Here is a 21,097-nt window from a genome sequence, read left to right as displayed (position 1 = left end):
TACAGAAAATTGCACTACTAGGCACTTCACACATCCTACGCAGAACACTTTCAATACAGTAACCATCAGAGCATCACAACAGATCACAGCTCATACCCAAGGCACACAGAGCTGCACTCGGTAGTGAAGTGAAAGCACGCTATAAAAATAAAACTACTGAATAATAATAATAATAATAATAATAATAATCCTCTGCATCAATTATATTCGCCTGCCTGTACTTTGAGGGTCAGTTCTGACACCTTTTTACTATCAACTTCTCTCTTTTCCAACTGGGTAACCATATATCTCTTCTCAAGAAAGACATCTGCTCCTGTTTGTCTACCATACTTTAACCTTTCATCATCTGGCAAAAAGCCACCTACTTCAATACTACCCTACCCCCATCCCCACATCACTTCAGCTGAAGGAGGGGGGTCTCTTTTTCTTACAAGTTACTTGGTAACCTCACCAGTGCTGGTGCCACATAAAAGGCACTGAGCTCATTCTGTGAAATGACTGACATAAGAAAGCGGATCCAGCCACAGAAACTATGCCAAAGCAGAAAGTGGAGATTGGTTTAGAATCCCCATCATTTGACCTTATTTTTTCTATACGGGTGTTGGTTGGAGCTCCTGTCAAACCGTCCGATCCATGCCAGCATGGAAAACCAGACGAATTCTTTTTCTTCTAAATCACTCTCCACACTTTACCCTCGACTGAATGTCCTTGGCTGACTTCCTTACCTTGCACATTCGTTAACCAGGTTATCTTTCTTCACTTCGTTTAGATGCTGGAAAGAAAAACAAACTCTAAAACTGAGGAAATAGAATAAATTTATTAATCAATTAGTTTTGGCATTTATTAATTAAAAATATCACATCAGCATGTGATTATGGATTTATATATATATATATAATAGAAATATTAAAATTACTAAGTCTCTCTAAAGGAGATTACGGCAGCGTTACTGGAAATTAATAGTTATCGCCATACATATATGGCAGTCTTATAAATATAAGACTAAAGCTGTCGCTGATTAGCTCCAAGAGGCCACCGCCTCAAGCTAGCTATTTGACACACAACCTGCGTCCATTATAAACCTTCGAACAGGGGAGGTCAGCCACTTCATCCTGCCAGTCAGACAGCAGCAGACATGTTTCAGGGTATTTGCCCTTTATCAATGCAGCGTAGTCAGACCCAGCAGGTGTCGCTACTGACTGTCCCTGTTCGAAGAATCTATTTACCTAGTTTCAGTGGAAGACATCCACTTGTTTTCAATAATAGAAATATTAAAATTACTAAGTCTCTCTAAATTATAGCTGACACTGCCAGATATTTAAGCATGACTGCAGTGATTCCTGATGGGCCGAGGGCATTCCCTGTCTTCCCATATATATATATATATAAATATAACTTATAAAATAAGGGCATTAGATATTAGATATCTAATGCCCTTATTTTATCTAATGTATATATATATTTATCTAATATCTAATGTCCTTATTTTATAAGTTATATTTATATATATATATATATATATATATATATATATACGGGAAGACAGGGAATGCCCTCGGCCCATCAGGAATCACTGCAGTCATGCTTAAAATATCTGGCAGTGTCAGCTATAATCTAGTCACCTGTATAGTCAATCAGGTGATACATGCAGGAGTCATACCCAATGACTGGTGTAGAAGCACCATAGTCAACTGTTACAAAGGTAAAGATGATGCATTAGATACAAATAATTACAGAGGTTGGATCAGGTAATGAAGGTCAGAGAGAGGGTCATAGCCCAATTAATTAGGGGGAGAAGACAAAATGCAGTTTGGGTTTATGCCACTGATGTTATATTTCTGGTAAGACTGCTGCAGGAGAAATACCTAGCCAAAGATAAACATCTGTACCTGGCTTTCGTTGACATGAAGAAAGCCTTTGATAGGTTCCCCCGATCTCTTATCTGGTGGTCAATGAGGAAACTAGGGATAGATGTGTGGTTAGTGAGAGCTGTACAAGCCATGTACAGGGATGCTGTCAGTAAGGTGAGGGTTGGCAACAAGTATAGTGAAGAATTCCAAGTAGAAGAAGGGGATTCACCAAGGATCAGTCCTCAGCCCCCTCCTTATCATAGTCCTCCAGGCAATAACAGAGGAATTCAAGACATGATGCCCTGATCACCTTGCTCTAATTGCTGAGTCACTATCAGAACTAGAGAAGTTTCAGGTGTGGAAGAAAGGATTAGAATCGAAGGGCTTTAGAGTCAACCTAGCAAAAACCAAAGTCTTAGTAAGTAGGAAGGCAGACAAATCTTAAATCCCTTCAGGTAGTTGGTCCTGATTGATCTGTAGAAAAGGCTTAAATAGAAACTCCATAAGATGTAACCAGTATGAGCTATGGACACATAAGAGGTGCAGTAATATAAAAGGAAGGTTAACTAGGAAGATAGTTTCTGTGTGTGGCAGATGCACTGGGGCAATAAACACTGAAAATGTGCAGAAAACAGCTTCCATCACATGCCAGGAGGTAAAACTACAAGTAGTTGATAGCTTCCATTACCTAGGGGACCAGGTATGTAGTGGGGGTGGATGTTCTGAGAGCATAGCTGCTAGAATAAGAAAAGCCTGGGCAAAGTTCAGAGAGCTGCTACCTCTGCTGGTTACAAAGGCCTCTCACTCAGAGTGAAAGGTAGACTATGATGCATGTGTGTGAACAGCCATGCTACACAGTAGTGAAACATGGGCTGTGACTGCTGAGGACATGTGTATGCTTGCAAAGAATGAAGCTGGTATGCTCCAGTGGGTGTGTAATATCAGTGAGCATATATAACAGAGTTTAAGCGCCCTGAGAGAAAAGTTGGACATAAGAAGCATCAGATGTGGTGTGCAAGAGAGATGACTGCACTGGTATGATCATGTGTTGTGAATGGATGAGGACAGCTGTGTGAAAAAGTGTCACACCCTAGCAGTAGAGGGAACCTGTGGAAGAGGAAGACCTGGGATGAGGTGTTGATGCACAACCTTCGAACATTGGGCCTCACTAAGGCAATGACATGTGACTGAAACCTTTGGAGATATGTTATGCTTGAGAAGACCCAGGATGTCAAGTGAGGCCATAACCGTGGCTGATGCCAGTGTCACATAACCAGCCCATTTAAGAGTATCCTTCAAGCATTGGGCAATATACTGTGCTTGAGAAGACCTATTGAGTCAAGTGAAATCATTGTCATGGCCGATGCTAGTACCGCATGACTGGCACCTGTGCCCATGGCATGTAAAAAGCACCATCCAAGAGTGGTCGATGCCAGTCCCTCCGGACTGGCTTCTGTGCCAGTAGCACGTAAAAAGCACTATCCATACATGGCTAATGCCACTGCCACCTGAGTGGTTCCTATGCCAGTAGCACGTAAAAAGCACCCATTACATTCTCAGAGTGGTTGGCATTAGGAAGGGCATCCAGCTGTAGAAACCTTGCCAGTTCAGATTGGAGCCCGGTGCAGCCTCCTGGCTTGCCAGTCCTCTGTCAAACCATCCAACCCATGCCAGCATAGAAACTGGACGTTAAACAATGATGATGATGATGATGATGATACAATGGGCTTCTTTTAGTTATTCTCTAACGATATTCACCCACAAAGCTTTAGTCAGCCAAGGGCCATAGTAGAAGACACTTGCCCAAGGTGTCATGCACAGTGGGACTGAACTGAAGACCACTTGGTTAGAAAGAAATCTTCTTAACCACACAGCCATGCTTGCACCTATGGGAAAAGGGCTGATTATATCAAACCCTACGGATCAACTGGTTCTTATTTTATGGATGCCAAAATAATAATAATGATGATTTCATTTATTTGCCACAAGGACAAAGGATGAGGTGGGGGGCAATACAAAGACAGACATAAGGTTTTGGGGTTTACATATAATAAAATGATAAAAGAAGGGACATATTCATAGCATACAAAGGTTTTTTAAAAAGTGGCAGGGAGGATGGTTGACATGTGTCCCTCCTGATACAGGAAGGCCTCCAGGGATAATCGAGGAACCACACTGTCCGAGATTTTCTTGAACCCCCAAGAGCAAGTGCCCTCTCCAATTCTTTCTGTCCGACTCACAGGTCTACACTTAGAAAGGTACCATCCACTCTTGCCATTTTTGCAACTTTCACCCACTTTTCATTAAACTCACTCGAGGACAGCACTTCACTTTCCATTCACAATTTCCTTCTCAAGTGAAACTTGAAGAAGTCAATGAGAACTCTACTAAAGAGGAACGTATCTGTCCTCATGCCTTTCAGCCTTGTCCACCAAACAAGCTCTTTTGCCACAGCCAATAATAATAATAATAATAATAAAGAAACAACAAAGAAAGGATGGTGGATTCAAAGCTCAATGCCAGGAACATAATTTCGGCAATTAACTTACATGTGGTTGCAGTGGTTCAATATGGAGGTGGAATTCTGAAGTGGAGGATGAAATAAAGAACTTGGACAGGAAGACAAGAAAGCTTCAAACTATGCACGAAACCCATGATCCATGTGAAGATATTGATCGTCTACACATGAAGAGAGCAAATGAAGAAAGGGGACTGATAAGTGTAGAAGGCTGCATGCATATTGAATATGGGAACTTTTTGAGAGATTTAACTCAAAGTGAGGAAACCTTGCAAGTGGCAGTTACAGATGAGGTCAGATTGAAATCAGAAAAGAATGAAAGATGACATACAAGAAGGACATGAAGAAGCACGACTAAACGATTTCATGTGGCCACAGCTGCAGTTGCTGGAGAACATGGGTGGAACTGGTTAGAGAAAGGAGCATTTTAAAAGGAGGCCGAGAGCTCCGTCCTTGCAGCACAAGGCCACAGATTGGTCATAATTGCGATGGTTAGGGTTAGAAATGAATGTTTTCATTGTGCTGAATCTGTAATATGTTTGACAAAATCATTGTCCAGTGCTGCTGGACTGGCTCCTGTGCAGGTGGCACATAAAAAGCACCATTTGAGCCTGGCCGTTGCCAGTACCACCAAACTGGCCCTTGTGCCGGTGGCACGTAAAAGCACCCACTACACTCTCGGAGTGGTTGGCGTTAGGAAGGGCATCCAGCTGTAGAAACTCTGCCAGATCAGATTGGAGTCTGGTTCACCAGACCTCAGTCAAATCATCCAACCCATGCTAGCATGGAAAGCAGATGTTAAACGATGGTGATGATGATGATGATTGTCCATATTGTGAATAAGTGCCCTCGACTTTCCCAAAACCAATATAAGTTGTGGCAGCATGATGAGATAGCAAAGGTGCTGCATTGGAAACTGAGAAAAGTTAGGGAGAGGCTATGCATGGTATGAACACAAAGCCCAGAAAGGGATTGAGTCAGAGATTTGTTAAATCTCATGGGATTTCCCACAAGCCAGACCGAGAGATGGTGGACAAGGTGAAACGCAAGCGCTCTATAATTGATGTTGCATGCAACTTTGACTGACGAATAGTTAAAAAGGAAGGTGAAAAAACAGGCATAATACACTCCTCTTAAATACAAGGTGGAAAATGGTAAAAGTGAAGATAGTGCCAATTATTGTCGGGTCATTGGGTACAGTATCAGAAGGCATCAAGAGGAATATAAAGGAAATTGGAAGAGAGTGCCCAGTAGAACTGTTACAAAAGGTTTGCCTCACTGGCATGGACAGAATGATCAGGAAAGTATTAGAGAGTTGAAGAGAACAAATTGCATGGGACCATAGGCTGCAGGTAGCAGGTCCTCTACTCAGGCAAGGTTCTAGGAAATCCTACAAAACCTGAGTTAAAAGAATAATAATAATAATAATCTTACCTGTAAGCAATGTTTGGCATCAATCATAGTGATTATACCTGTAAAAAGTAGAAAAACAATAAAAATAAGCTACAAAACAAATCATCAAAAATTAAGATAAGACAAAATATTTCAAGATATAAGTCATTATTTCTAGAAGCTACAATGTGAATCACTAGTTTTGAGTGTATGCAAAGAGAGTTTGAAAGAAGAGGTGGGTGAAATGTCAAGAAAAGGAGAAGAACTGACATCCTCCTCGCAAGAATTTTCACTACAGAATCTGTTGATTGAAGTCACTGTGCTGGTTTTTACCAATTTATACAACACACGGACATGGAGAAGTTGCTGTTAACCTTTTAGCATTTAAGCCAGCCATATCAGGCCAAAATATTCAAACTTGTGAGATCCTACCTCTCACACCTATCCTACAATGCTATTCTAAAAACAATCACATCATTGAAATCTTGAAGCCACAAGATAATGCATGATCAATTCAAAACAATGGAAATAAATAAGCAAAACATTTGACAGAAGAATCTGAATTCTAAAAGGTCTCAGAGCAGGAAAATTTTTTGCCATTTACCATAGTGTTTTTGTGGAGCAAATCATCATTTAACATCTTCCTTCCATACTAGCATGAGTGGGATGGTTTGGCAGGAGCCAGCCAGGCAGGAGCCTGAACCAGACTTTGTGTCTGTTTTGGGAGGGTTTTTACAGCTGGATGCCCTTCCTAATGCCAACCACTCAGCACAGTGGACTGAGTGCTTTTTGCATGGCATAAGCAGAGGTAAGGTCAGTTTTGGCAAGGTTTTTACAGCTGGATGCCCTTCTGAACACCAACTATTTTACAGTGTGGACTGGATGCTTTTAAGTGGCACCTGCACTGACAGGGTCACCAAGTACTTGCAAGACAAAAAAAAAGCTTTCAAGAGGGGAGGGGGCATTGGAGGAGGTGATGTTGTGTTGGATGATGAAAGGTTATAGTGAGACAGAGAGACAGAGACAGGTGTCTTGCTGTAGAGAAAGTACAACGTTACCTGGCCAGAGAGAGGGATCAGGAATGAAGACAGAAACAGGTGTGCTACTGCAAAGGAAATCCAAGGTTAACCAATCTGAAGGAAGTGCAGGAGAAGGGGAGAGGGAGAGTGGGAGACAGCAGGCTAGAGATGGTAGCAAAATGCCAGGCATACTCACAAGGGATGAGGATCAGAATATAAAGAGGATGGTCGTGTAAAGGCAGAGAGATATACAGACGGTGGCAAGTGCCAGGGCATACTCTGGCAGGATATTGCGAAGGAAGTGCAATTAAACCTGGGTATATATGGTGAAAACCTGGGTATATATGGAGTCAGGGAGCTATCGTATAGCAATGATACAGAGGTAGAGGGCCGTGAGAACAGGATTGGGGAGTGAGAGGTAGGCATAGTGAATGAAGGAGGAAATGTGAGGAAGAGATATAGATTGGTTTGTTGGGGTGGGGTAAAAGTTTTCTTGTTAAGTGTGGGTGGGACACACAGCACGTCTGTGGAGCAAATTAAGGGCCAGTTGGATAGTCCTATCTTTCATTTGCATAGACCTGTAAACCTCTGTAAATGTAATTCATTTAGTGACAACCCATTACTGACCAACCAGCCTCGACACTTTGTACCAAGAAATGTAAAAAAGGTAAATATTGCCTCAGTTCCTGAGACTTGTAAGTTACCTGGCTAAGTCCACCTGACACATTGAAACAAAAATGCCTATCTTCCAATAAGTAATTAATTTGCATCTTTTTGTTGTCTTTTAAATGTGTCAGCCTTAAAAGACAGAATTTGTAATGAAATTCCCAAAGACAACACCTACCAAACAGATAAGACACCCGACCCCCCACCCAATATATACTCTTTTACTTGTTTCAATTATTTGACTGTGGCCATGCTGGAGCACCGCATTTAGTCGAGCAAATCAACCCCAGAACTTATTCTTTCTAAGCCAAGTACTTATTCCATCAGTCTCTTTTGCCAAGTGACGGGGACGTAAACACACCAACATCAGTTGTCAAGCAATGTTGTGGGGACAAACACCGACACACAAATATATACACACACATACATATATATATGCTTCTTTCAGTTTCTGTCTACCAAATCCACTCACAAGGCTTTAGTCGGCCCGAGGCTATAGTAGAAGACACTTGCCCAAGGTGCCGCGCAGTGGGACTGAACCCGGAACCATGTGGTTGGTAAGCACACACACACACACACACACACACACACACGCACGCACACACACATATAAACACAGAATTTACTTACCATCCAAGTATATATCACTGCATAATTCTTCATCCACCCAAAACATTGATGCAATTGGTCCTGAAGAAAGAAAACAAAGAGAAAAGTGAAACAGAGGTAGTGGTAGAAAGAAAAAGGTTTCAAACTCTGGTAGTGCTGGGCTTATTAATAAAAGCCAAAGAACTCATCAAGAGTTAATAATATTCACGTGAAAAACTTAATAACAGGAAGGGCAACTAAATCTAATCCACAAATCCTTTGGCAATACATATACATGTATGACATGTTTTGTGTCATCTGACGGAGTTTAACCCTTTCGTTACTGTATTTATTTTGAGATGCTCTGTTTCTTTTAATTATTTTAAATATAACAAAGCATTTAGTAAAATAACTTCGTTATCATTAAGCTAGTGTTAGGAACATAAATTGTGACTTAGGTTTGGTGGAATATTTTAATTCAAAACTTATGAAAACAAAACATTTGTACTCAGACCCAGGGCCGGTTTCAGCCGGGTTGGTAACAAAAGGGTTAAACATAGTTGTAATAGGAGAACAATATGTGTGTGTGTATGTGTATGTGTGTGTGTGTGTGTGTGTGTGTGTGTGGTGTGTGTGTGTGTGTGTGCACGTGCACATGTATGTGTGTGTGTGTTTATCTTCAAGTTTGCTTCTCTGGCAATCATTCCGCTAGAGGCAGTAATGTTACTGTTCCTTCCTTTGTCAATGGGTCATTCAGTTGGTTTGCACTTTAGACGTCGAATAAAATATCTCTTACTTGAAACACAGGTAAAGGTTAGCAACAGGAAAGGCAGCCAGCTGTACAACTACGCCGCCATAATATATTCATCTAACCCATGCAAGCATCAAAAAATAGACATTAAAAGGGACGTGTGTGTGTGTGTGTGTGTGTTGTGTGTGTGTGTGTGTGTGAAGAGAGAAAGAGGGAGAAATTACACATATACACAAATACCACATACACTCACACAGACACAATACATGAAGAAATCATCATCATCATTTAACGTCCGCTTTCCATGCTAGCATGGGTTGGATGATTTTGACTGAGGGCTGGCGAACCAGATGGCTGCACCAGGTCCCAAACTTGATCTGGCAGAGTTTCTACAGCTGGATGCTCTTCCTAATGCCAACCACTCCGGGAGTGTAGTGGGTGCTTTTTACGTGCCACCGGCACGGGGGCCGGTCAGGCGGTACTGGCAATGACCTCACTCGAATCTTTTTACACATGCCACCGGCACAGGAGTCAGTAAGGCGACGTTGGTAACGATCACGCTCGAATGCTGTCTTTTACGTGCCAGTGGCACGGAAGCCAGTTGGCTGCTCTGGCAAAGATCACACTCATATTTATTGAAAATTGGGCGAGAGTTCACTCCAGGGTTAGTCCCACAGCCAAACATTCACACACACATGAAGTAAACTTGAGATAACATTACAGATTAATGTGAAAAATGACAGAAAATGTTTTCTCCAGACATGCAATGTGTGAGGCCATCTTTCATTGCTTAATGAAATTTAGAAACAAATAGCAGTTCGGCAAAAGGGACCGATAGAATAAGTACTAGGCTTACAAAGAATAAGTCCTGATGTCGATTTGCTTGACAAAAGCAGTGCTCCAGCATGGCCGTAGTCAAATGACTGAAACAAGTAAAAGAGTAAAAGAGAGTATTGGTTTCAAATTTTGGCACAAGGCCAGCAATTTTGGGGAAGGTGGGGCTTGTCAATTATGTTGACCCTGGTACGCAACTGGTACTTAATTTATCAACCCCAAAAAGGATGAAAGGCAAAGTCTCCCTCAGCAGAGTTTGAACTCAGAATATAAAGACGTCTTAACGATCCTACCAGCTCAGGCCTCTTCATGGGAAAAATTCTTAAGCTGCTATTCTTTTATTCTTTCACTTGTTTCAGTCATTTGACGGCGACCATGCTGGAGCACCGCATTTAGTCGAACAAATCGACCCCAGGACTTATTCTCTGTAAGCCTGTTCTATCGGTCGCATTGGCTGAACCACTAAGTTACAGGGACATAAACACACCAACATCGGTTGTCAAATATATATGTGTGTGTGTATGTATGTATGTATGTATGTATGTGTGTGTGTGTGTATAGACGACCCGCTCGCAAGGCTTTGGTCAGCCCGAGGCTATAGTAGAAGACATTTGCCCACGGTGCCACACAGTGGGACTGAACCCGAATCCATGTGGTTGTTTAAATTGCAACTGAAACCGAGTTCATACATTGACTCATGTCGAAAGATTATAATCTAAATTCAGACATTTTAAAGCGGGAAGTTCGGTGCCATAGAACCAAGTAAGGAACGGATAATATTCAAAAAGGTTTACGGCCAAGATTTCTTGTAAATTATAAGATCTGCGCCAAGACAAGACACTTTTAGAGGGAGGCAACTCAGTAGTACAGAGTTGCCTCCCTCTACATTTTAGTGAGTCTCCTTACAAATGTCCTTCTGAACGTTGAGTCCGTCCACCATCCAACAGTGTGATACTAAACGAAATTGAAGCGAATTTTTCCATGAACAACATAATGTAACGGTTAATCAGACATTCTGCGAGAATGTGTTCATGATGCTATATTACAAAGAGAATGTGATCTTACTTGACCGCATAATATTATACAGTTTAAGCAGTCATTTGCTGGTCAATAATCAACTTACAACGATAATTGTTCAATTGCATACTTTATTGCACATAAACAAATTTGAGATAATTGCCCCCAACTTTGTTTCCTTATTGGATATTGGGGTTTTAAAGAAAATTTGGAAGAAACACGGTTGCAGACGATGTAGATTGCAATATGGTTTTGGGTTTGTTTTTTTTTTTGTCTTTTTCCGCATCAAATTCCAATCGTGATACATTGAAAGCTATGAGGAAACAAAGTCAACTTGTGTCAATAATCCCAAACTCCTCACACTCACTCCAAAAATCATTTTGCACAACAATAATCTTAATCTACGCTATGTAAAATGTATGTCTAAAACAAAATTCATGAAAAACCATCCATCATTTAGAAGATTATGAAGGAACAGGGAAAGGGTATACATGTGTAGGTCTACCAACAAATTATTGAACCCCTCATTTTCGAGAAAAACAAATCATTCATGGCAAGATAAAACAGATCGTTGCATCTTACTGACATGCAATATTCTTCATAAGGCTCGAAATACATGTTTTGCACCCAAAAAATATTTTTGATAAAAATAAGACACAGACAAGTTAAGGGTGAACATCGCTGGGTAACAGACGTATATTACATTATTGCAGGTGGGCAACTTCTTTTTTTTTTAGTGTGTTCTTGAATCTGGTAAAAAGGAGTAAATTAAAAGTTTATTAACATGAATTTCATTTGTTAATGAATCCCAAAGAACATGTTGAAATGTAGCTTAATTAGATCTCCCCCCCCACCACAATATATCCTCCAGACACCCCCTCCCTCTATTTCTGTCCATTCACTATATTCCCTCCCCTCCATCTCCCAGTACCCTTACGAACTTACCCATCCACTCGCTCTATCCAATCCTTGCTTCTACTTCTATAAACCTCCCTGTAACTTAAGCCTACCTCCACACCATTACATCTTCATCTCTCTCTCTGTCCCTTCTCTCATCCAGGCAGCTCTCTATCTCCTCCTTCTCTACTGCAAGAAACATATTTCTGACCCTCTATTCCCACCCTAAATTCTCCTCACTTCACACAAAACCACCTCCCGCCCTCAATTGAGTGAGGGTCTTCTCCTGCAAGTTTCTTGCCAACCTCACTGCTGCTGCTGCCATATGAAAAAAAAAACCCAGCAGACTCTGTGAAATGGTTGGCATTAGGAAGGGCATCTAGCCATAGGAACCATGCCAATGCAAACAGCAGAACTTCATACAGTCTTCTAATTTACCAGTTCCTGCCAGACCAGTCAACCCATGCAGCTCATACAGTCCTCTTTTCTGAAGGTCAGTGGCCAGGCAGCTTCTCTACAACAAGAGCCTGTTCTAGCCCTCACCTGTCCATTCAGGCTTTGACCTTTCATCCACTAGCATGAAGCTGACCCTTGCCTCCTCAGTTTTCAGAATCTTGTAAGCTGCATGATGAACTCATTTGTGCTGGTGGCATACAAAAAAGGGCGCCTTGCAGACTCTGTAAATTGGTTGGCAATAGGAAGGGCATCCAGCCCTAGAAACCAGCCTCAAACAGACACTGGAGCATGAGACCATCCCTGGACCTGTTGGATCCTGTCAAACTGTCCAATCCTTGCAAAAATGCAACATGGACACTAGCGACGACGATGATAATGATGCAGAAGCAGCAGCAAACTCATAAACATATAAAAACTCATCTCAGGCATTCAAACATTGAACAAAGCTTCTTTTCCCAATTGATGGCCATTTTTAGCTTTAGTTATTATGTCACAGGGACACCTTCGTTCTGTCACAAGCTTTCTTGTGTATATTTTTAAAAATTTAGAAAACAAAAGAAACGTGTGAATCCGCAAAGACGATGAGATTAAATGCATATTTCGGAGTTTGAGACTTGGTTTGAGTAGAAATTATTCTTTTCTACTCTAAGCAGAAGGCCTGAAATTTTGAAGGAGGGGCCAGTCGATTAGATCGACCCCGAAAGGATGAAAGGCAAAGTTGACCTCGGCGGAATTTGAACTCAGAACATAACGGCAGACAAAATATCTATTTCTTTACTACCGACAAGGGGCTAAACACAGAGAGGACAAACAAGGCCAGACAAACGGATTAAGTCGATTACATCGACCCTAGTGCGTAACTGGTACTTATTTAATTGGCCCCGAAAGGATGAAAGGCAAAGTCGTCCTCGGTGGAATTTGAACTCAGAACGAAGCGGCAGACGAAATACCGCTAAGCATTTCGACGGGCGTGCTAACATTTCTACCAGCTCGCCGCCTTCTTGAGTATAAATTATTAAACGGGAAATAAGGAAAAAAATAGTGAAAAGGAAAAGACGGGCGTATTCAAGGGAAACAACTCGTGCTTTTGAAGATTGGCTTATTTCCCTTTATTCGCTAAATTTAAGACATTTAACAAATATATTCGAAAAAATGGGAGTAAATTGAGGTGCGGTAAATTTTAAAAACATAATTTAGACATTAGAAAATTTATGCTGATATTTTAGCGTCTGGAAAAAGGTATATTTCATAATTTTTCTATATATCTAGGTGTACCACAGATTTTGCTACATAAAATTTCAGAAAACCAACAATTACATTTCTGAGCATCTTGAAAAACAGAAATATTATTCAGAATTATATTTGCCTTTGCGTCCAAGTCTGATTAATAAAACTAAGGAAAGAATACTTTTCGATATTTTTCCTAAATTTTGAAGTTTTAAAAAGAAATTATTTCTTAAAATTTTCATTTTTAAATCTCACAACGAGAGATATTCAGCAACAGTACTTTGTAGTAAAGATTATTTGCCAACATAACATGGCAGTCCTGGTTTAAGACTAATGTTGCTGTAATTTAGCCCCAGGAGACATCGTCTCCAGTTGGCTGTACGACACGATCTGTGTCCTTATATTTTCAAACAAGGGAATCTGGCACCCCAACTCAGCTCAAAACAATATCTGTGTATCACGATTTCCAGGTTATTTCCAGACCAATTATTCTGTGCTGATGAAGGAAAGTAATCCGGAAATCACAATACACAGATATTGTTTTGAGCTGAGTGGGGATGCTAGATTCTCTTGTTTGAAAATATAAGGACACAGATCGTGTCATCATATAGCCAGCAGAAGATGATGTCTCCTGGGGCTGAATTACAGCAACATTTGTCCTAAACCAGGACTGCCATGTTATGTTGGCAAACAATCTTTACTAGAGTTATTTACTTGTTCATTAGTGAAATAAGAGAATGTCTCTGCAATGAATTTGTATCCATTTGATCTTATAAAGATTGAATCAGTCAGGAGTTGTTCTCACTTGCTTTGCTTGATGGTAAAATTAATAACATTGATTATCACTTGGTCATGTGGTTAGGAAGCTTGCTTCCCAGCTATATGGCTTCGGGTTCAGTCCCACCACGTGGCACTTTAGGCAAGTGTCTTCTGCTATAGCCCCGGGCCAACCGAAGCTTTGTGATTGAATTTAGTAGACGGAATTCAACTGCCGTATGTGTATATGTGTGTGTAGGTGCTTGTGCCTTCCGAGAGAGGGGGATTAAATTTCCTCACTGCATGCCAGAATATTATTTAACCCTTTAATATTTTAATTACTAAATATACTTTCAGTGGACAAAATATAAAATCATCAACATTCATGAACATCATCATTTAACGTCCACTTTTCTATGTTTGCATGGGTTAGACAAAGTACAGTGAGACAGATTTCCTATGACTGGAAGTCCTTCTTGTCCCCAAGCCTCACCTGTTTCCAACCAAGCTAATATTTTCCAACATGCTCACACACACACACTATCATCATCATCATGTTCCGTCAGTTAGATGGTTTGACAGTTTCCAACATATATCCAAGGACTGCACAACACTCCAGTGTCTGATTTCCATGGCTGGATGCTTTTCATAACCCTTAACCATTATGACAGGGATACTTTTTCATGGTACCATTTACTAATGCAGCTGGCAAGACTATACTCCCTATACTAAACCCTGTGCCCCACCACACACCTGGATCAGCTAAAGGTGTCGGTTCCACCAAAAGGTAATCTTTCAAGAATACAGTCTGCTTGCTAATCTACTCACCTGGATCAGCTAAACCTGTCGTCTCTAATAAGATATAGTCAAATTTTCCTTTCTTTAGCATGAGATTTTCTATGGCCTTCACTCCACTGTCCCTGCAACAGATTTAAACATTATTATATAACATAACAGTTATAGAAGCAGTAGTTGTTATGCTTGTTATTGTTGCTACAACGTGCTACTAGTGACATCCACAAGTCAGTGCTCCATCATGGCCACAACAGTAGTTCAACACCAAAACAAAAAGAAATACAATGGCATTAAAAAATAACTAAAACAAATTGTGCATTACCACCACCACCACACCCCTCATCAGTAGTAGTAGTTGTAATAGTAGTAGTGCAATACCCGTTACATGCAACGGAAGTATCAATAGAATAAAACAGCCAGCTGCGTATCATGCTTAATGCAGATACATGAAAAAGCAAATTAACTGCAGTATTTGTCCAGAGATAATATCTCTTATGGACATGCTGTGTTTTAAAACACAAAAAAGACATCAGTAGCAGAGGAAAATCTCCATCAACAGCAGTGAGAATGCCAGATGTGCATTTCTGTCTCATTGCACTTTGTCAGTAGCATGTAGTCATTGCACATAACAGAATTTTACTCAAGTGAGTAGCTAACTGCAACACCAGCGATTTTTCAATCACTGTTTTCCCATATCAGTTGTGATGCATTTGTGTTAGCATGTGGTTGTCAGTGAGTACATGCTACTGACAAAGCTCAATCAGGCAGAAATGCACATGCAGCATTCTCACCTCCACTGATGAATGATTTTCGTTTGTTGTCGACATATTTTTGTGTTTTTTAACAAACACATTCATAAGAGAGGTTATCTCCAGATCCATATCATCATTAGGTCCTGTTCATTTGGCTTGCTGAAGATGAGCTAAAATTCCTTCATATTCATCACCATCATCATCGTTTAACATCCGTTTTCCATGCTAGCATGGGTTGGATGGTTCGACCGGGGTCTAGGAAGCCAGGAGGCTGCACCAGGCTACAGTCTGAGATGGCAGTGTTTCTACAGCTGGATACCTTTCCTAATGCCAACCACTCCGTGAGTGTAGTGAGTGCTTTTTAAATGCCACTGGCACAGGTACCAGACGAGGCTGGCAACAGCCACGATCGGTTGGTGCTTTTTACATGCCACCGACACAGAAGCCAGTCAAGGCAGCGCTGGCATCGGCCACATTCGGATGGTGCTTTTTACGTGCCAAGAAAATTAGTTAATGTAGTCCAATAGATTCCTAATAAGACAAGATGGCCATGGCTGGAATGCTTTCAATTATAAGTCTGATCAATCCAAGTTTAAACAACAACACCCCAACCCTCACCTCCACCACCACCAAGATCATATGTAAAATGACTTACTTGACAGAGCAACACAAACATCCATTTCGTAATTCCAGCCATTCTTCAAATAATTCCCCCTTCTGACCAACTGACAAAGACTTCTCAATGGAACTTCCTGAAACAAAAGAATAAAAATAGCCAAAATCTGGTAAAAAGTGAAATTATAAATTCCTGTCCAGATACTGCACTACTTGACATTAGTCCAGGGGCAAAACTTTATACATGTCCTTTGGTCAGTATAATCCTAATAAAATCTAATCATTTAATCTAATCTGTTGTCCTGAGCCTAAATGCAGCCCTAGTTTCAGAGTTCTGAAGAGTGTGCAGCCACCACTTAGCCCCAGGTCTATCCTGACCCAGAATAATAAACTCTGCTAGGATCCCAGTTATGGGTTAATTAGCATCAGACCCAGGGTAGATGAGGATCTTCAGCTCTTTCGGTTGCTCATTTACAACTTCTGCCTCCTGATAACAACTGACCGCATGACACTTGTTGCATCAGACCAATACAAGAGAATGGGACTGGCTCTGCACAAACCATTCTCACTCTAAAAATATTCACTGTGCAGGTTGTTCAAGACACCATCAAACATTGTTCACAATTCTTGTGGTGATAGGGAAAAGGGACAACAGAGACAGTTAGAGGAGACTACAAGAAGACTTCAGCTTTGACCCAGCACACAGCTGGTCATAGGGTGATGGTCATTTTTGGTCAGCTGTGACTTGGAGAACTCTCATTCATCAAAGCAACTACAGAATCCACCAATATAATATGAGAGGATATATTATTTAATATCAGATTTTCTCAAATAAGCAGAGAGTCACAGATATTAGGATAGGGTTGCGGAGTCAATTCTATCGACTCTGGTGTTTGGATTGGGAAGTGATTCATCAAGAAGGGTGAGAAGGAGTTTTGATTAGAAGAAGGAGTTTTACTAAGAAGTAGTAAAAGAAAATGAAAATCTGAAGAAATTGTGATTGCAACAATACATTCTGTGCCATTTGAGAATTTGGATAAATTGGTGTTTTGTAGGGAAAAGAAGCATGAGATGTCTCTAGATTGTCTCTTTGTCCAAGCAAGAGAACTGCAGAGAGAGAGAGAGAGAGACAGGCAGAAATAGAGAGAGAATATTTTCAACAGCATAGATTAATTTTTCTTTCTTTTTTCTAGACATACAACCAGTGAATGTCATAGATTTAAAGTATGTTGTTGTTTTTGTTGTTGCAGGTCATCTTTAATCAAGGGAGAGACTGTGAATGATTTGAGATAGATGTAACTATTATTTTTAGCAGCTTCAGTGAGCAGATAGAAGCCTTTTATTGCCACACTATGTTATATTTATATAAATTTTTCCACATTTTTTTCTACTTTTTTCAGTCATCAGACTGCGGCCATGCTGGAGTTTTAGTCAAACTAATTCCAGCACTCACTTTTTAAAGTTTGGTACTTATTCGTCTATTGATCCCTTTTGCTGAACCCCTAAGTTACAGGGATGTAAACATACCAATACCAGTTGTCAAGGGATAAGGCAAACAAACACACAAACATACATACATACGAGCTTCCACAGTTTCCATCTACCAACTTCATTCTCAGAAATCGCCCACCTTGTGGTCACAGTAGAAGAAATATGCTCAAGGTGATATTGAACCCAAAACCACATAGTTGCAAAGCAAGCTGAGTAACCACACAGCCAGGCCTGCATCTGGACAGAACATTAAACCCATGCCAGCATGGAAAACAGACATTAGACAATCATCATCATCGTCGTCATCGTTTAACATCCGTTTTCCATGTTGGCATGGGTTGGACGGTTTGACCGAGGGCTGGTGAGCAAGGAGGCTGCACCAGGCTCTAATCTGATCTGGCAAGGTTTCTACAGCTGGATGCCCTTCCTAACGCCAACCACTCCAAGAGTGTAGTGGGTGCTTTTTGCAGGGACCAGTCAAGCAGTACTGGCATTGACCACACAAAAAATGGTGCTTTTTATGTGATATGAGATGATATAATGAAATAAATTATAAACAATATGCTATATTCCATTTTAATAAGAAACTAGAAGCCCAATCTCCCTGATTTTAGCAACAAAAAAAAAAAGATACTGAAAAATGTATTTCTACAAGAAAAATAAAAAACGAAATTAAATAAAAAATGAGAGTCAGGTTTGAAATATTTTTGATTATATGTCTTTGATCGCTGGATAAGAATTAACCCAGGGTTAAACAACAGCAACTTCAGTATTTAATTAAGACAGAGAAATCACAGATGCCATATTCTTTGATGAATAAAGGTAAAGGTAGTGACTATGTTAACCTCGGTTCTATGCTTTATGTAATTTAAAGCAGGTGAGACTGTAGCAGAAATGGTCTGCTTAGAGGAACTGAGAAAATGTTCTATAAGTTATTGTCCTTCACAGAAGACCATTGTTGTAAGAATTATCTCAGGGAATGAGGAACCTGGAGCCAAAAAACCTTCCATATAAATTTCTGTTCCAAACACCAGCTGAACAATGACAAAAATTATTTGAGTAAATTCTTTATTATTTTGAAAATCAATTGAAACAAAGACAGAATATTTGAACAGAAAGAATCAAGTGAACCATTTTGGAAGAAGTCTGGATTTGGCATTTAAGAAATACACTTTTTGATTTCATAATATCATCGTAATGCCACCATCAGTCAGGACAATAATAGCTGTGCATTTATACAAGCAAGCGAGGGCAATATTTATTTTGTGGATGACTTGATCAGACTAAAACTTTCCCAGATTGCTTACCAACAACATGGTTCTGGGTTCAGTCTCCCTGCGTGGCACCTTGGCCAAGTGTCTTCTACTAAAGCCTTGGGCCGACCAAAGCCTTGTGATTGGATTTGGTAGACAGAAACTGAAAGAAGCCCGTCGTATATGTGTGTGTGCGTGTGTGTGTGTGTGTATGTGTCTGTGTTTGTCCCCCTACCATCGTTTGACAACCGATGTTGGTGTGTTCATGTCCCCGTAACTTAGTGGTTCGGCAAAAGAGACCGAAAGAATAAGTACTAGGCTTTGCTCGACTAAAGGCAGTGCCCCAGCATGGCCACAGTCAAATGACTGAAACAAGTAAAAGACTAACCTAAGTAGAATGAATCATTATGTTATATCTGTAAATTAATTAAGAGTTAAACATTAGCAATGCTAATGAAAACATAGAAAGCAGGCAAAGCCATGTGGTTAAGGAATTTGTTTTGCAACCATGTGGCTTTTTGGACTCATTTTCCTAATGTCAGGTGTCTTCTTCGAGTATAAACCCAGGTGGATCAATACTTTGGTAGAGAAATTGAGCAGAAGCAAAACTGAGTTTGTGTAAAAAGCATCCAGTACATTCTGTGAAGGGATGGCATTAGGAAGGGCATCCAACTGTAAACATCCTGCAGAGGTTGGTGCAATACCCTGGCTTGCCAGCTCCTGTCAAACCGTCCAAGCCAAGCCAGCATGGATGAAGAACATTAAATGATGATGATGATGGTTATTATAGATGGGTGAGTAAACAAATGAATGATCAAGGCCATTCATGCCATGACCATCCCCTCCTATTCCCACCGAATAATCAAACAAAGGTCCATTAGATCCAATTTGTTTGTGTGAGACAGTCAAGAATAGTTCTTAGACAGCAGATTGGTGAAATCGGTAGAGTAGTGGGTAGGACACCTCCCAACACTGCTTCCTCTTGTTTCCATTCTGAGTTCAAATCCTGCCAAGATTTGATTTTTATCCTTCTAAAATCAATAAATACCATAATCAAATACTGGTGGGGATTCTCACTCTCTCTCTCTCTTACATTACATTGTGGGAAGGGTTATTAAGGACCACTCACAAAATCCATTTCTCAAGAAATAGAGAAGAATTGAATAGGGGGTAGACTAAAAACCAACCAATATGCAACTGGAAGACACTTGCTTTACAACCTCAAGATTTCAGGTTCAGTCCCACTGCGCAGTACCTTGGCCAAGTGTTTTATCCTTTAGCCCTAAGCCAATCAATGTGAGTGAATTTGGTAGACAGGACTTATGTGTGTGTGTGTCTTTGTTTTTGTTTGTCTCTACCACCACCACTTTTTATATCCCCATAACTTAGTGGTTCAGCAAACAAGACTAATAGAGTAAGCACCAGGCTTTAAATATAAGTACTGGGTTGATTTATCCAACTAAAACCTTTCAGGGTGGTGCCCCAGCATGGCCACAGTCCAATGAATGAAACCAGTAAAAGGAAAGATAAAAGAAAAGGGACAGATTTATATGTAGTACAATGCAGAACAGAATGAAAAAAGAAAGAGTATAATTTGAGAAGGATCTGGCTGTTGTTTTTAGCAATTCAAACAACCATATACAAGCCTCCACATGGCCTGGTGTTTTAATAAAACCTCACAATTAGTTATTAGTTGATTCCATAACAAATCTTTACAATGAAATCCTGCCATGGCAGGAACACAATTCAAATTAATTACCTTCTCCAAATTCATTCAAAATTACAGCAATTCGTTTCCCATGGTTTTCCGACAAGATATAATTCAATAATGTTGTTTTACCGGCACCTGTTGATTAGAAAATATATCAATTAATTATGTAATATATTTGTTAATTACATAAAATATCTTTACAATGAAATCCTGCAACAGTAAAGTAGCATGAAAACCAGAGCACAAACAGTGGTAAAGCCAGGGTGTGTGTTGCCCAAGAAAGCTTCGAGTTTATCACTCACCCCTGGGCCAAAACAATCTTATATAACACAAACTAAAAGTGCTGCTTGAGGCAGCCCTTGAGTTTGCTTTCTCCACCCCAAACCTGGCCTCAATGCTATAGAGTTTTAAGCAGCCTAGCTAAAACTGTCACTCAGGGAGAACCATCCCACTGCATCCCACCCTTGGCTATATTCGATGGAGAGAAAATGTATGTGGAAAGGGTGCAA

The 21,097-nt window shown here is 40.4% G+C and overlaps 1 protein-coding gene across 5 annotated transcripts in view; it reads right to left on the bottom strand.

Moving 5' to 3' along the window:
* Positions 1–21,097, bottom strand: part of LOC115214923 (COBW domain-containing protein 1) — a 118,287-nt gene that overhangs the window by 75,665 nt on the left and 21,525 nt on the right. For all 5 annotated transcript variants that reach the window (XR_005000303.1, XR_005000304.1, XR_005000302.1 and 2 more), the window contains exons 3-8: positions 20,637–20,723; positions 16,174–16,270; positions 14,800–14,891; positions 8,076–8,135; positions 5,803–5,840; positions 726–772 (exon numbers count right to left, since the gene is read on the bottom strand). Coding sequence is in view for 1 of the 5 variants with exons in the window: in XM_036505258.1 (XP_036361151.1) it covers positions 726–772; positions 5,803–5,840; positions 8,076–8,135; positions 14,800–14,891; positions 16,174–16,270; positions 20,637–20,723 (421 nt within the window). In the remaining 4 variants the exon portion in view is untranslated. The remainder of the gene's footprint in view (positions 1–725; positions 773–5,802; positions 5,841–8,075; positions 8,136–14,799; positions 14,892–16,173; positions 16,271–20,636; positions 20,724–21,097) is intronic.

This window comes from Octopus sinensis, linkage group LG8 (genome assembly GCF_006345805.1).
Source record: "Octopus sinensis linkage group LG8, ASM634580v1, whole genome shotgun sequence".
Classification (NCBI taxonomy): Eukaryota; Metazoa; Mollusca; class Cephalopoda; order Octopoda; family Octopodidae; genus Octopus; species Octopus sinensis.
Note: the sequence above shows the minus strand (reverse complement) of the source record. Positions and strands in the feature narration are given on the sequence as shown.